At 41.4% G+C, this 16,829-nt stretch overlaps 1 protein-coding gene across 1 annotated transcript in view; it reads right to left on the reverse strand.

Moving 5' to 3' along the window:
* Window positions 1-16,172, reverse strand: part of LOC128895683 (neural-cadherin-like) — a 180,646-nt gene extending 164,474 nt beyond the window's left edge. The window contains exons 1-3 of the mRNA XM_054158482.1: window positions 13,724-16,172; window positions 11,626-11,808; window positions 7,818-8,007 (exon numbers count right to left, since the gene is read on the reverse strand). Of these exons, the coding sequence (XP_054014457.1) occupies window positions 7,818-8,007; window positions 11,626-11,808; window positions 13,724-13,873 (523 nt within the window). The 5' untranslated portion in view covers window positions 13,874-16,172. The remainder of the gene's footprint in view (window positions 1-7,817; window positions 8,008-11,625; window positions 11,809-13,723) is intronic.
* Between the last annotated feature and the right edge of the window lie 657 nt (window positions 16,173-16,829).

Genomic DNA, 16,829 nt, shown 5'->3' on the forward strand with positions numbered 1-16,829 from the left:
AAAAGTAATACGAGATAAATAAAAATAATATTTGTCAAGTTCTATGAAACTAATTATTGCGATTCGACTCTCAGCTTCGAGGCTCCGTCGAGATCTACTAAAATTTCAATTTGAGAAAGCGAACTTCACGACATTAAATTGGTCAAAAACTGAATAATTACTTTTACAAACGAGTGATCATAAATTCGCCGCAAAGATAGGGAAAGATAGAACGAGATGGACAATATATTACAGAGTGGGTACATTTTCGCCGTGTAAGAAAAAATTGCGGTTTGTTTGTGCGTAAAAATCCGAACGAACTTTTTGGCGCACATACTTGGCGTACAGGGATTTTACACTCGTATTTCTTCTTTCAAACTAATTAATCCGATAATTGTGACTTATTATCGCAGGAGTAACGGCTGCTCAACCCCGTTCTGCGGCAAACAACCGTAAATCTGCGTAAATGTGGCCGGAGAATATTCCAACTGAAATCACTAACGCGCAATCCCGCAGCAAAGTAGAGGGGTAGCAATTTTTTTTTTTGGCTCGCGAAATCCGTGCAAGTAAGTGCATAAAACGTCGCCGGCAGTCGGAGTCGCAGGACGTATTCGACACCGTCGGAGGGAAACTTTTGCCGGTGGATTTATGCGTTTCGCGGTCAGAAATGGATTTCGCAGCGGCTGCTGCGACCGTTACCCGAATCGATCGGGAATTTATTAGGAATCGAAGGCATGCGTGGACTCGGACTCGCGCGATTGGTCGGGAAGTGACGTACCAAGTTTCGAAAGTACGGGACCATTCATGAAAGTCAAACGTTCGGATTTTCCAAGTGACTGATGTAATAAAATTGTAAAGTCCGCTTTATGCTAGATTCCTGGTAAACGTATATGCGAATCGGGGTAAATTTTACTTCGCCGGAGTGCACTAAAAATCGGAATCCAAAAAGGTAGATAGTTACGACTTCTTGTCGAAAGAGCAGTATAAAAGGCACGACAAAGTTTATAATCATTCGATCGAAATATATATATATGTATCTATAGAAAAATATATTTTTCGATTGCGTATAGACATTTACTTTTCGAGATAACAATAAACGAGAGTACTAGCCGCCGTAAAGAACAGCTTATGGTACGAATATGGTTGCGTGGATTGCGCTGGGAAATTCATATTTATATCGTAACTGTTCCCTGTACCATTTATGCTTCGAATAAAGTTTACGTTAAAGGATATGGTTCGATATAGAATATGCATTTTTATAGAGTATGCCCATAAAAATGTAAATTCGTAAGTGTACTCGAGATGGGTAATAAAACCAATACTATGATACGGGATCCAAATGCGGGAGTAGTTTCGGATTCCTGATGTTTAATATTCTATTGAATTTTGTACGTAATTTAGTGAGACATAAATTTATTTGCTAAGCTGCTAAGCACAGTTTTTACCTCGGAAATAATCGACGGTGGCATTTTTACTTATCGATTTTCTACAGTACTTCGAGCGATCTCTTCAATTACCGATTTATAAATTAAATAACGTCCATTTGAACGACAGTTGGTATTCATAAAATCTGCCGATGCTCGTTCTCCGGGTATTCGATCAAGCTTTCGCGAGTTCGGCAAACCGCGGAAAGTTTCCGAAACTTCGATACTGTCGGCTTTTAAAGACTGGAGACTTTCGTAGCTTCAGGAATTATCAGATTTATTCGAAATATCCCGGCGCGGGTACACTTAAGGGGATTGGATCTTACGACTCGATGAACAAATCCCCTAGGTTTAACCTAAGCATATACCAGGCGTTTTATTTTGCGATGGTATTAACAATTTGTGACGGTAATTTAATGTACTTAACTTTGTCGTGGGTCGTAAACGACTGGAACCAAGTATCTTCATTTTATTTTCCAAGCACCTTGTTCGTAAGAAAAAGTATAGCGATATCTTTATTGAAGCACTTTTCCAGAAAGCAGCTTAAAAAATCTTAAACAAATAACTAAATAACTCAATAAGATCACTCCTGAATATATTTGGATGAAAATAAATACGATTTATGGTACGTAGAAGCGCAGATTACAGATGGACGACCCAGTGTACATTTTTGTACAGTGTACGCGAGTTGTTTCAATTTTATTTTCACATATTTATATTAGGATTAATGTTAAAAAAAATTAATAAGCAGATATCAACTTTCAGTCTCATTTTGGATCCGAAGTAGCTTTTATGAGGAATATATATGTTAAGTAAATAAAATTCGTTCGTAAAAAAAATGTGTTATTTCTTCCATTTTTTAATTTTTTAGTAATTATTGAATAGTCACTATTTGATAGTAATTCGAGTCATCCTATTATCAACTCCGACGAGCATAAACATCCTTCTGTCCTTCTTGTTTCTCTAAACGATCCCAGATCAATCGATCAGAAGTCCCCTAATTTGTTAAAGGACTCGTTCTCAGACCCCCGTAAAGCGGCAAGAAAATTGTACCAATTTCTCGCAACAATCCTCGCGCGGCACATTTATATATCGTTTCATGGTAAATAGAGCACGCGATACGGGTAAATGTTGTTCGCGTTCGAGCTAATCAGCTAATCGGACAAATTTACCGTTCCACGTGAAAAATGGCCCATTATCCGAAATTTAGTTCCGCGTAATATAATGTAGATACACGCGTCAAATATGCTAACGAAATATAGTACACGTTATAAATTTCGCTGTTTCGCGGGGTCCGCGACGGGAAAATCTACGCGCAGGAAAAGCCAATAATGGAGCAATCATTACGCGATTTATCGTCGAACGGGCCCGCGTGCGAGGACAGCGTCGACAATTGTAATCAGTTTTTGCATTTTACAAACGACGTACGGCCGATCGATGATACGAGAACATTGTCGAATGTGATTTATTCCTAACAGACCCGTTGTTTTAGACACCAAACGTTGCATAAAATACTGTAAAGTTGCATTTTTGACACCCGGATAGTATAAATCTAGATTTGTAACCCTCAAAAACGTAAGCCAGCCGAGTTACAGTCGAGAAACCGCGAAATTTTCGGACTTTTTTCAGTTTTTCGCAAAAAAAAAGTTATCAAAGGAGTACCTAAAAAGCCCAGAAGGATAATAAGACTGTATATTAAACAACGCGTTTCTGTTCAGAAACAATTCTTTGTAACGTCAGTTACCGTGGATTTAAATTAACAACGTTGAACTAATCTCACAATAGACGCGAGTTTTCTAGGTAACGTTAACGAGCACTCCGAACTTGCGTTATTTATGCACGTGGCAAGAAGGAAGTGCCTGCTTCACTTATTACCTATTTTCTCGGAATTATAATGAAACTGGAAACAATATTAATTGGTTCTTACAAAAGTTTGATTACTTTCCACGGGACGCTCGAGAAATTTCAGTCTGCGTTAATTCGGCCTGCATACTAAGCGAAAATCACCGAACGAAATTATAAATTTCCAACACGCGCGAACGATGCAACATTACATTTCAAAGTTAATACAACTGTAAACTAAAAGATATGCATGGTTTCTAGGTAAGCGCAAATATTGATAAAAATTCAGAGTAAAATTATGTTTATTTTATGCTAATTGCAATGATTGTACGCTATGTAGGTAGGAGAATCGATACCCTTTACGACGGTTTTTGCTAGAAGTCGATATCTCAAACGGTTCCGGAGATACAAGGCTTTAAAGTTTCCCGCTATAAATTCCTGACGCGCGGGGTTACGATTGAACGCTGCCCTGCCCCCCCACTCCTTCCAGGGAATGCGTACGCGATACTATTGCGATAGTACACGAGGAAAGAATGCGGAAGTAACTGACCACCGCAAACGTCACGTGGTTGAGGTAGGTCGGCGCCTGCGTGCGAGAGAGAGGCCCGAGCGTGCGAGCGAGAGGGGAATAGTTGGGACCGGGAAAAATACCCCACTCTTCCGACGACGATATCTCCAGAACGGAAAGTCAGATTTACAAAAACCGAAAAGCGTCTTAAAGGGGAGACATCAGCGCTTCTAACGGCTGTCTATTCGTTAAGATAGCATCGGTAGTTTCGGAGCTACAGCTATTCAAAGTTTCGGTAGTTTTAATACGTGTTTGTGCAGATTCATTTCCCTTTGTCCGTTCTTAAATATAAAAACGAACAAGGAAATATCGTTTTAATCGTCTCCGGTTAATTGCACCTAAATCCGAAGGTGTCGAAGCTACTACCACCGTGCGTAGCTACAGCTCTTGAAGAATTGAATAATTGTAACAAAAAAAAAAAAAAAAAAAATAATAGTTTAGCATATTCCAGAAATTATACGATTCAACCCTCCGTGGTTCTAATTACAATCAAGTTTCGCCCGAATCGGAATCGAAGTACGGAAATAACACGGTTGATTTAACGGGCGAACAATCGGGCCCGAAACGCACGTTGGTACGTAAACGTTGCGCTCTCACGAAAAGTGGGTAAAACGTGACCAATTGCGCCCTCTCTTTAAGCACACGTGCGGGAGTAATTTGCGAGGCAAACATCATACGATTGCAAATTCTACGGGAACGTGGCGAGCTACGACGTCGCTGAAGGAATTGAATACTATATCGCCGGCGAGCCGATAAATTCGCCACCGAGAACGGAATTCTAAAACGAGCCGTGGAAAACCGCGTCGTTTATTTGCAACGGCACGGACCGATTTGGTTTCGTTTGCTCGCAAAAAGATTTCCGATCGTCGTAGAGCGCCGGGAAACGTATCGGACTAGGTGCTCGCAGTGGCTTTACGTGAATCGCGCCTAGAATCACTTCCACCTGTAACCGTAATGAATCGACAGTTGAGCGAAAAAGGTATCGGGGGCAGAGTTTATTTTCAGCTTCAAAAATTCGAACGTATTCTAATATATCTCCTAACGCGTGTCTATCTCAGGCTCGATAAGAAGATGATCCGTGGATTCCTTTCGTGGAAATTGGAAAAGTTACATCCATCAGACAGTCCGCCGATAAAACACGCGCGACAGTAAGAGCAAAAACGTTCAGCTTTCCTGGGAGAACCGGATATCGATACTCTCGTTTCTTAACTTCGAACTTTTGAATATTCCGTAGAGAGGAAGTTGGAAAATGCGATGCCTGAGTACAGTGTTCTATTGTTACGAATAAAGTCGCCGTTCAGTTTGCATTTTCGTAGACGGGAGTCTGTATTAGAAAATATAGTACAGGGAAACTCATCTAAAGCTAGTAATGGTTGGTTAGTAAAATTCAAAGCACGTCATGGTATTCGACAGCGGCTAAAAAGACATGGGATTCTTAGTTGTTGAAAGAAGCTAAATTTTGTTAATTTCTACTCGAATAAATGATGTTCGATGCAAAAAAAAAGTAATTATTCTATTATCCGAAAATTCCCCTATCCAACCACTTTTGTCTCCCAATTAGTTCGGATATGGGAGTCTCTACTGTACTGAAAATTTGAGACAGCACCGCGAAAAAAGCTCGTATATCAGAACGCGTCGCGCGCGAAAGTTGAAATGAATTCCAAGTCGATCCCTGTCGAAAGAACGACGTTTGTTGACGAAGATAATTCTACCCGGGTCGAAGTCCGAGCTTCCGACGAAAGTGCACTTTTCCCTATCAGGTCGACCGAGCGCGCAAACACTCGCGGGAAACCAAACACAGAAATCGCTATGAATTTTCTACTCCAAACATTCAAATATTTTCACGACTCATCCGCGTTACGTACTATATGGACCAAAAAGAAGACCAGCTCAAGTGTCCTCTCGCGCAAATTGAAAAAGTTACATCGGTCGGACAGTCAATCAATAAAACACACGCGACGGTAAAGGAGAAAAACGTCCAAGTTTTCGAGGCGGATGAATTTAATAAAATTCAATGTCACATTGAGCGAAATCCTCGAAGGAGTAGATAAATGTCAGAAGCAGGTGGTAGTAGTATAAAGAAGAAAAAGGTATCGATCAGGCAAATCTGACAAATAAAAATTTATCATTTCTCTGAAACTGCTAAATGGCGTGCGTCACGTGTGGAACAGCGTTTCTCAAACCGTGACACGCGAAGTCTCGCGATAAAGAAAACATCGTGCTTCGCAGTGATATAACAAAAAAAAATATCTCTGTATTTTATTCGTGGTAAAAAAAAAAGCATCTGTCAGAAGTTTTCTCTCGTCGGCAATGAAAACATCAACACGAAAACTGGAAAATAAAATGCTTGAAAGTTTGAAACAATCGACATTTTTTTGTACAGTCCGATTAACATCGTTCCGTACACGTAATACGTTCATCATCTTTCGCGTTCCGTTCTGCTAGAAGTAATAGAAGACTTTTCATTTGCGACGAAACAGTTTTACTCGAAAATTTGTTTGATAAGAAATTTTTATGAAACGTATTGACAGAAAAGAGTAATTCTACTTTAACGAATCCGCCAAGAATTTTTATTTATCGAAAGATTGCACGAGGAGGCGATGCTCGAGAAACACTGAAATAGAAGATAAGGTACGGGTCTCTCAATAGCGTTTCCGCCTTTCATCGACCACTCGTTTCATTAAAAACTGTATTTTTAATAACATCGTTAAAGTTCGAACTCTCTTTGATATATAGAAACTAGGGAACGTACAGTTTCGGAGTATGAAGTGGCGTGTATGACGCTTTCAAATGCAAAGTACGCTCTTTCGCTAACTTATAAAGAGGTTCCGCTCGCGAAATTGCTACGCTATTCCTTCCGAAATTTCCTTGGGCGATCGGTATGCGGCGCTGGAGCTATTTCCCCAAAGGCTAAACAACTAACAACAGGTCAACGCTTCCTTTGGAATACGTGAAATAACGTTTCCGTATTCCGGAAATCTACCGTCGATATTAGATTAGAAGAAACGCTTCTAAAATCAAAGAAGCACTCATGTAGCGTGGCATATAACGACTTTTAACGAAATGAATTAAACGAATTTGACGTATCAGAAGGAGTATTTAATGAATTTCCTCCGGAAGCTTTAATGAACGAGAAAATTAAATGAATTTACTCCGGAAATACGAGAAAATTTACTCGACTGAATGCCACTGTTAATAAAAATTATCCGAGCGATTGAAAATCAAAGACGCAATTAAAATTGCTTACTAGTTGCTGAAATTCTTAACGGAAAATACGATTCACGTTTTGTTGGCGATGCGAAGAGTTAATAAGTTTCTTTCATTTCTTAACGTCGACTCGTTCTTACCCTACATTTGCCGAATGTCCGACGAGTTACGGACGTGAGTGCGCGTCATGACATTTTTCGCGATACCTATTTCCGCTTTCATAGAATCGTGACCACGTTACACATCAAGTTCCGTAAAAAGTTGCTTCCGCGGTTCAGGCAAGGCGAAAAATGTGTCAGTCGGAGACATTTCCTCCGACTACCTGCACGGATGGCAGCTGCACCATCCGACAGCTTGGATGTTATTTTTTTAAATATATCTAGACGTAGGATCCCGTCCAGACACTAATTACATCTACAAACAGAATTTCCAATTTACTCGGTAACAATTCTTCGACACTTCGTTCCTACAATCAGCTTCTTCCAACCATTCTTCCCCTCGATTCGCGACTCTCGCGCTCGATTTCACTTGAACCGTTTCTCCATTTTTCGCTCCGGGTGGAAATTCGCAAATCCATCGTCGCTAAATCAGCGAACGAGCGCCATTTAAAGAACGCCGGCCGTCACTCCCCCGTTCCTATTTTTCCACAGGAGAAGCGCGATTGCGCCTTCTGGCTTAAGCCTTCGATCTCGACTTTTTTATGGGGATTCAATTTCGAACAACGGTTCGATATTCTCGACACCCCCCCCCCTCCCGATTTTTACGTCTATTCGAACAAGATTCGACGATCCACGTACCTGAATTCGGTTGTCCCTTGCTGTTGGGCCGCGCAGATGGTGCTCCGTCCCTGGCCTCCACTTCCAGTGCGTATGCTCCTTGGTTCTCGCGATCGAAAATCACTTTTGTGGAGATCTCGCCTGTGTCCTTGTCGATCTCAAAGTAGTCCTTTCCCTCGTTCCTGACACTGTCCACGATGTAATAGGACACCTGGAACAGAAATCGCCGAACGTAAGGTGGTGGAAAGGTAACCGAAATTAGAAGAGGTGAAGAATTTCGCGAAAAGGTAAGCTGAGATCATTGGTATAATTTGAGGTATTAGTTTGGGGCATTGAAACTCTATGTAGCACCAGATTTAAATTTTATACTATGACATTAAAATTAGACTGACTAGGTGGCTTTCGAAGGACACCGAAATTGGAGAGGTGGAAAATTTCGCGAAAAGGTAAGCTGAGATCATTGATATATATTTTGAGGTATTAGTTTGGGGCATTGAAACCCTATGTAGATGTTGCATCAGATTTAAGTTTTATACTATGACATTAAAATTAGTTTGACCTAAACTCAGTGACCTTCGAAGGAAACCAAAATTGGAGAGGTGGAGAATTTCGCGAGAGGATAAGCTAAGAGTGCTGAGATCATTGGTACAATTTAAGGTACTAATTTGGAACACTCAAACCCTAGGCGAGAATGTTACACAAGATTTAAGTTTTATGATATAATATTAAACTTGGTCTGACTGGATCTCGGTACTTCTCGGGTACTGCTGGCAGAGCTTTCTGGGTGTAGCGTTTGTTCCTTTGGAAAAGAATCAAACGTTACAATAGCATTGTATGAAGCTTCGTTGAAAATCTGAGGACACAGTGGTACTACAATTGGTGTCTCGTAATGTACAATGATTGCCATCTACGCTGCAATATACACCATGGACCATACGGTTCGGGTACAACCATATTGGCTGTATTTTGTGGCTGCACGTGAGAGGAATCCCAAGCTGCCATTTCTTCATCTTGGACATAGCGAAAAAGATGTGCGAACATATGTCTCCCAACATAAGTATTAACCTGTTTCGGGAGAGTTGAAGATACGTTCTACGTTAAAGTAAAAAAATGGACGAGGATAAAAATGATACGAGTATCTGTAACACTATTGCGTCATAGAAAGTTTTGAAAATACTGTTCTACATAGAGAAAAAAAGAAACACGGGACATTCAACGCGTATCGACCCACGCGAATCATGTTCGTGACGCTTCCAACAAATTTGAACGAGAGGATTCTGTTAAAAACTGAGAGAACACGCGACGCGACGTGTAGAGAGTATATTCGATATTAGTTTGGAAACTATAATCCAGAATATTTGATGGAGTGGTGATAATATCGATGGCTGCGTCAATTAAATTAATTAAAAGGGAGTGCTCCATTAATAATACGTGCGAATGAATGGTAAATATGGGCATAATTGATGACATTAATGGTCACACTTCGAACAGACACAGGCAATGAAAATGTTCAACAGACAATCGATTTATCAATTAATTATTGCACGATTATTAATCGTAAGTAACTTGAAATTAGCGAGCGAAGAAAATTCTTTTGAACGGTACGGATTTTCGTTTGGAGTTATATATATGGATATACATGGATAGTACTTCGGTTGGATTTCCGGATTTCCACGTCAACGAAACTTAAGAGTCTCTTTTCTTTAGATTAAATCAGTGGGAGCGGTATTAATACGCTTCCTCCCGGATCTACTAATAGGGCTCATCAATAAGGCTTTTCTAGCGGAGCCTGCCTTAGACGTGATTAATCGTTCGATCAGTCTCCGATTCTAAGAAGAAATCAGATCAACCGCAACGTCGAGAAAATCGTCTCAAATGTAGCTATCTATTGGCAAAAAGTTGCAACACTCGAAGAATCGTTTGGGAAAATTGAATTTACAAAAGAAAATTTCCAATGGCCAACTAGAAATAATTACGTAGATTTAACACACGTTTGGACAGAACGACGAACGGAATCTGAACGTAATCGCAAAATCCTTTGCTCTCGAAAGGAGTTCGTGGTTTAATAACGAACACCACTTTGTCACAAAGTGCAATATTGACACGTTTCGAGTCGAATTAGGCCACGTCTAAGCAAGATACATCCAGAAAAGCATTTGTAATGAGTTCGACTGGCGGATCCGAGGCGGGGACGTATTAATATTGCTCTTTGTGCCGAAACCATCCCTACTGCTAAACCACGAACTGATTCTCGAAGCAAAAAACCTCATAATCGAATCATTAACGTCGGAACGCGTGACGTAAGCGACGTCGCATACTTTCAATCTCATCGGAAGTGTATCAAAGCTCGCGGAAGGGTTCATTAAAATATTCTAGAGTAACGAACGTCCTTGAGCCCTGTCGACCCTATTTCAACAGTTCTCTGCAAACTTTTCACGTTAAAAAACTTAGCGACGGTGTAGAAATATCGAGGCGAAACCGTCGCGAAAATTAAAGGCGTCTCTCGTGCATTCTGAACACTTTCGACGCAGCTGTGGTCAACGCTGGCCAGCCCTTTGAAAGTTTCCTTTTTTTTTTCAAACTGCTTACGACTCTTAAACTCTGATATTATACATGTAAACTTTCTGATCATTAAGATGGAGTTGCGAATAATGGAGTTATAAGTAAATCATTGAGATTTAATATTCTGAATTCTCTACGTGCATTATATCGATCGATTCGATCGCAACATTTCTAGTTTCTTCAAATGGTTTTAAAACAAATCCCGACGCGAAACGGGTAATAGATTCCCCGAAACCATAAAATTATCATTCTTTGATTAGCAATGAAGCTCGGATTAACAATTCGTACGCACTCGTAACGAGCTAAACATTACTTTCAACGTCCGCGTTTATAGCGCGATGACAGTAACGGTGAATAAATGTTTGTTTACACGAAGCGTCGTTAACGATTTTGCGCGACACGTTGTTTGCAATAAAACTGCGCGGCGTATAAAATTATGCCGCGACGAGGCTCGAGCGATTAAATTTAATTACAGTATTTTGAAGTGTAATGGTATTACGCGACGCAAGAAAGTTACACGGTGTTTCCATCACAATCGCGACTTTGACAAACACAATTTCACTCCGCGAAATTAACAAAGTTTCGGCCCGGAATAATAATACGTCCGTTTAACCCGATGGAAACTATGATACTTATTAACAGAAACTGAACCGGCGCTCGCGGGCTCGCGTCGATTCCAATTACGAGTTTCGATCGTAGACCATTCGTAACGATACATTCCTCGATTCATAACGATTCGGGTGAAAATATCTCGGACAACTAAAAAATGTACAAATGAAATACTACGTGGCCGGTAATGCTGAATTCTCGTGCACCAGAATTGCTTTTACTCTAGTTAGGTCGAGGCATCGTTACCAAAGTCAAGAAACCACCACTTGCTCCGAAATTTCTTTCGAGCTAATGCCGTCTGATTATCGATCTCCGATACTGCCAGCATCTCATGCATTTTACACGAATATAAATTCCCGCGATCAATTTATTTCAACCGTTTCCTCGTAAAAATGGTCAGCGTCTCCCGAATGAATTTCTGCGACGAAGTATAACATCGGAATAATCCTCGTTCCTCGTTCACTCTATAGTAACGAACTGATTACTGGCCAGAGTCATAAAGAGAAATACCTTGTTATTTTAATAGAATTATAATCAGATGAATAACGATCGAAACAACGCTCCAAACGGAATGATTATTAATTACTTAAAGGTGTTTAAAATTCATGCTGTGTTTCGTGTATCAGCTGAAATGGATACTCGCGATCTGTACGCTCACCTTATTGTTCGGGAAAGTGCCGTCCTTATCGATAGCGTTGACTTGAGTAACCTTACTGCCGACTGGTTCGCCCTCGAGTACAGTTTCTTGCTCACGTTCGGTGAACAAAGGTATTTCGTCGTTTACGTCCTCCAGGATAATGTGGACGGTCGCTTCAGATGCGAGTTGTTGGGCGCCATTGTTCTGCAGGAGAGAGAATTGCCTTTATCTCGCGTGTACACTCTATTTTCCGTTCAATTCAGTATCGTGACCCCAACTTTCGCGCGAAACGTAACCGTAATTAATTAGGGGCTGCGACGTTCAATTTGATAAATTAATCGAGGGACACCGTGAATTTAAATCGAATGAAAGGTGGAGATCTTGAGCGAGCCAATGAAATCCAATGGAATGCAAAAATAAATAATGCAAGGTATGTGGGTCGCCGTTGCGTTTCTCATCGTGTTTCGGATATGAGAAGAAACATAAATAAAATTCGTATCTGCTTTTATCGAAGGAATTGAGAAGCTAGTAGTTCGATGATAAAAATTCGTCGAATTCGACAGTCCTACGTTTCGAAATCAACGAAATGGTGACTCGATCGCTTCCTACGATGGCCACATATTTCGACACGAGTATCATTCCCGACACTTCTTCTTCTTCTTCGAACATCGCGAAGAAATCGATACGTGATGAAACGACTTCCGTGCAATTTATTACACACGCCTCGGTATTTTCGTGCCTTTCGTGTCGCGGGTTTCCAATTTCGATAAATTGTCCACTCCATCAGCCCGAACGGCTTCGGGTATTTTTGGATATCCCGGGCGAGTTTTTCGAGCGCTCGTTCGAGCAAATGAAAAGAGGTGGACGTCTTTTCACTCGCGAATGAGCATTAACGCAGAAATCGCGAGGGGGAGTACACTCCGTCGTCGCCGTGGTACTTACTGCCTCGAAAATACAGGCTACAGGTATTCCAGTGCAGCGGCACTGCCGGAATATAAATAATACCGCGATTCGTAAGCGGATTCCCAAGTTGCTCCGCTTCCAGTTTCTAAAAGGATTAAAGAACGTTGGTTATTTAACCATGGAGACTGTACTCCGAGGGCACTCAAAAACTTCGAGAGGAACACACTCGCTTGGGGAATGTCTCGACCGTGCACGGGATCGTGCTTTGAAAAAACGGGGACTAAATTATAATATTTTGGGGTGAATTTCCAGCGTGACCAAGATTTACACCAATGTGTAAAGCGTAGGTGGCTTGATTCACGATTAATCGTCGTAGGAAGCTTCGTTAACATTCCTTCTTTTTTTTTTTTTTGAAAGTTATATACATATGTACTCTTATTTAGAGTGTAAATTTGTATAACAACGATGTAACTTCTCCGATAAGTCGAAAAATAAAGCTTGTAATCAGTGACCATAACTGTTATAAGTGAAAAGAAAAAGTATCATGGTATAACAAATATTTCATCGACTTAAATCGTATTGGTTACAAATAAAGATTATAAGTGACCGAGAGTTTTCTCTTGATGCTAAATGTTATCGTCGAGAGAAATTTATTTCGATCGCTCATAATATGTTACCAATGAGAAAAGTTCATTTCGATGGCTCATAACAGTTATCGATAACAGAAATTTATTTCGATCGCTCGTAACAATTTTTAATCATTTTATTCTTCGATTTCTATTCCTCGTATTCTGCGTTGATTATCTTGAATTTCAATAGTAATCAATCTTTTATTAACGATTTTTATCGTTGAAAATTTTAAAATGACTCTTATTTTGGTCCCTGTAATAACGACGACCAAGTACGAATTTTACTTATATTAATTTCTTACAATGCTAGTCGATATCCCACACTTTCCCTGTTACAAATTAAACTTAACTATTATATTACTATACGTAAACTAATATTATACGACGGAAACTCGTCACGGTGTGCCCAATTTTCGAATCAAACGAAGAGCAGCCCCCGCGCGTTTCGTTATCCAGCACGCGCTGAAACCATATTTCAGGAATTCGCGGACTGGAAGTTCGCCGAGAGAAATCTAGAATGATCGCTGACAGCGTTCGGGATTCGAGCCAGCTACTCGGAGCCCGGCGGCGTCTTATTTCGCACGTACCTCGACACGTATGGTCAGATTGTACTCCTTCATGGTTTCGTAATCCAGCTGATTGTTGACCTTGATGTCCGCCCAGGTCTCATCTCGATCGCCCCGTTGCTGTATGTAAAACGTGTGAAGCTTGTTGGTCTGTGCCGTGGAGCCGGGCATTAGCTTGTAATACACCGTCGGATTATTGTCGATCCCCGAGCTGTCGACACACACCAGAGTCGCGTGTTACAAAATCGTGCCGGGTCCGCAATCAGCTCCGCAACGGAGTCGACTTAACAAACGGAAACGGGAAACGGAAACAGAAACGAGAACGGAAATCTCCTAGGGTAGACATATGTATATCGAAACAATACAAGACTAGACAATATTACCGACTAAGAAGAGAGGACTGGACGCGTACAGTACTCGAAACGAAAGATACCATCATGCGATTCGTCGGCTGTACCATCCATTCGTTTCTTGCGCTACTGTTCTTTTTTTTTCTGCTATTCGTTTTTTTTATTTTTTCATGTGTTTTTTATTTGTATCTCTTTTTGCCCCGAAACGTCCCTGGCTCTAAAAAATCGTCGAACCGCGACAACTATCCGAGGGATTCGACGTGTTTTTGCCTAACGCGTCGCATTTCCCGTCGTCGCCTGCCTTTTCCGTTTCTAGAGTGCGTCTAGGCCGCACGTGATCGGAGTCAAAAGTGTTTGGTACATCCACAACCTAAGCACACCACGGCCACGAAATACGATTCTCCGAGTAGTCTCGTTGCTAATTCTAAAGCTACCGTCCATTGTCCGCGGCCCAGCTATCATTCCCAGCTATCATTCCCAGCTACCATCCCCAGCGAGCGGATACGTTTAGAGGTGTCTTGTCACGATGCGCCGAGGTGTTCGCGCTCTACCATGGAACGTTCGTTTCATCGTGTTTTGCGATCCTACGAGAACTGTCGGTCGACTGAGGACGATTTTCAGAGGCGAGGGAGCTAATTAGATCCTCAGAGGAATTTACGAATTGGATATTCGTCGCAAGAATCGACGAAATTTCGTGGATTTTATCGACGCTGCTCCTGGACCTCTTCAAAATTATAATCGGTGACGGCGATCCTTGATGAAAGCCTAACTTCATTCAATTGAAATTACTGTAACATAAGAAGAATAATTGAGAGTACGATTAAACGATTTTAGATTCTTTAAAAGTTAATCAAGAAATTCGGTCGCCCTTTCTGAAATTTTATATTCAACTGAGTCACTCCTGAAATATATTCCCTCCGATCCGGTGTACGATTTGATTAAAATCTTCGAGAAAGGGAAGATTGGTACAAATATTTTCCAGAACGTTCCTCGCGGAGCTTTAGGACTCGAGCGAAGAATGAAATTCGATGCTCTCGCGAAGAATGCTTTCCGATTGAACGCCTCGAAGCTGGTTTTATGAATTGGCCAGGACGCGGTCACCGATCATTATTGTTGCCTGTACGACGCTGGTCATCCGTTAGACGTCCAAGGGAGAGCCTGGGTGGCTGCTCGTCGAGCGCTCAAAAGCCTCCGGAATTAATGGCGCCGTTTGTCAACGGGACCGACCAACGGAACACTGCTTCGAAGGAACGTCCGATCGCGTCGAAGAAGGAAACGGAACACTCCCCGAAACCGACGTCGCCGCGTCCTCGGACGTCGACCGTCGGTCCAGAATTCTGATAAACGGCGTCCAATCCACAAACGAGCGCTCGACGCTCGCGGCCGCTTCCAGAGGCGTACCCGAAAAGGTCATTCATAAATGAGACCGCTCCGGTCAGCTTAGCGAAAGTAAATCCAGCTTTGCATTAATTTTTCGACGATTAATGCCGTTTGACGTCGACTCGAGAATGTTTGCAGCCACTGCGAACGGTTCCGGCTATTTCAAATGCGATTTTATGAAGGAAATCCCTTGAGAAAGGTGAATCCTCTTTCTCCAACGTGCACCGACGTGTCCCTAATTCTGGGACGCTTTAAAGGGCGGATGAACTGTCCTCGAAAGATGGATTTTCCAAATGAAACGGGTAACTCTGATACGAAGTTCGATCGGTACTTTGGGTCTATTTAAAACGGCGTCGATCGCTCGATTTTCCGAGCGAGATTTAATATCGAGTTTGCCAACTAAAACTCCGTAAGAACATCGCGATTTCTTTTGGAGGAATAAATTAACACGCGATAGAAATTGCTTACGAGCTGTCGCAGATAGTAATGTCGAGGCACGGTAACGGAATTTTCCATCGCGAAATCTGATTGCGCCGCGTTCATTTGCGAGTGATATTACACGAGGCGATCGTTGAACGCGTTGTGTACCCGGACGCACAAAAATTCAATCGGATTTAATAAACAATTGCGATATTATTTTTCATCGGGTACCGTTAAACCGTGAGTTATAAAAAAGAAACGGCAAACGAAAGCAGCTTAAAAGCGCAACAAAACCCGCCGCGTGTTTTTCTGACCAACTTCTCGTTGAATAACTTTTTCTAAATAACCTTTCGATAACATTTGAACAAACAACTTTTTCGTTAAATGTTGAAAGTTACGATTCGATTGTTAATCAAATATAATTCGAGTATCGTATAAAAATGATATCACCGATGATCTCGACGATCGTCGATTTCTCGAGTCATGAATCATTCCCTGGATCCTCAGTTTCGAGCTAGCCTGAAACGTAAGCTCCCGATTTAATAATACGCGCTGGGATTAAAGTTTCTAACAAGTTGCAGCGGGACTGAGAAGATTAAAAATTCCGTAACTCGATTTTTAATAATAACTGACCGTGAGATCCAAACGGGAATAATCGTGATTAACGATCCACGGTAATCCAACGACTTTGACACGATCCGATCAATTAATTCGCGGTCCGTTCGAGGCTTCGACAAAATTCTAAAGAAAATTCACGCGCTGTTTGCTGCTATTCCTTTCGATGTTGAAAAGATCGACCTCGTCAAAGATTTTCTGAAAATTACACGATCGCTGTTACCAATAACGGGTCGGGGTTACGAATTATTAACGAAACGCTTAAGCATATCTTTCGTTAGCCTCTTGGTACAACCATCGAGCGAAATTGCTGTTGTCCAGCGAAATCTGTTAGACAGGCTCGCAGCATTCCTGTTTGTGTG

This window comes from Hylaeus anthracinus, unplaced genomic scaffold (assembly GCF_026225885.1).
Source record: "Hylaeus anthracinus isolate JK02 unplaced genomic scaffold, UHH_iyHylAnth1.0_haploid 5, whole genome shotgun sequence".
Lineage (NCBI taxonomy): Eukaryota > Metazoa > Arthropoda > Insecta > Hymenoptera > Colletidae > Hylaeus > Hylaeus anthracinus.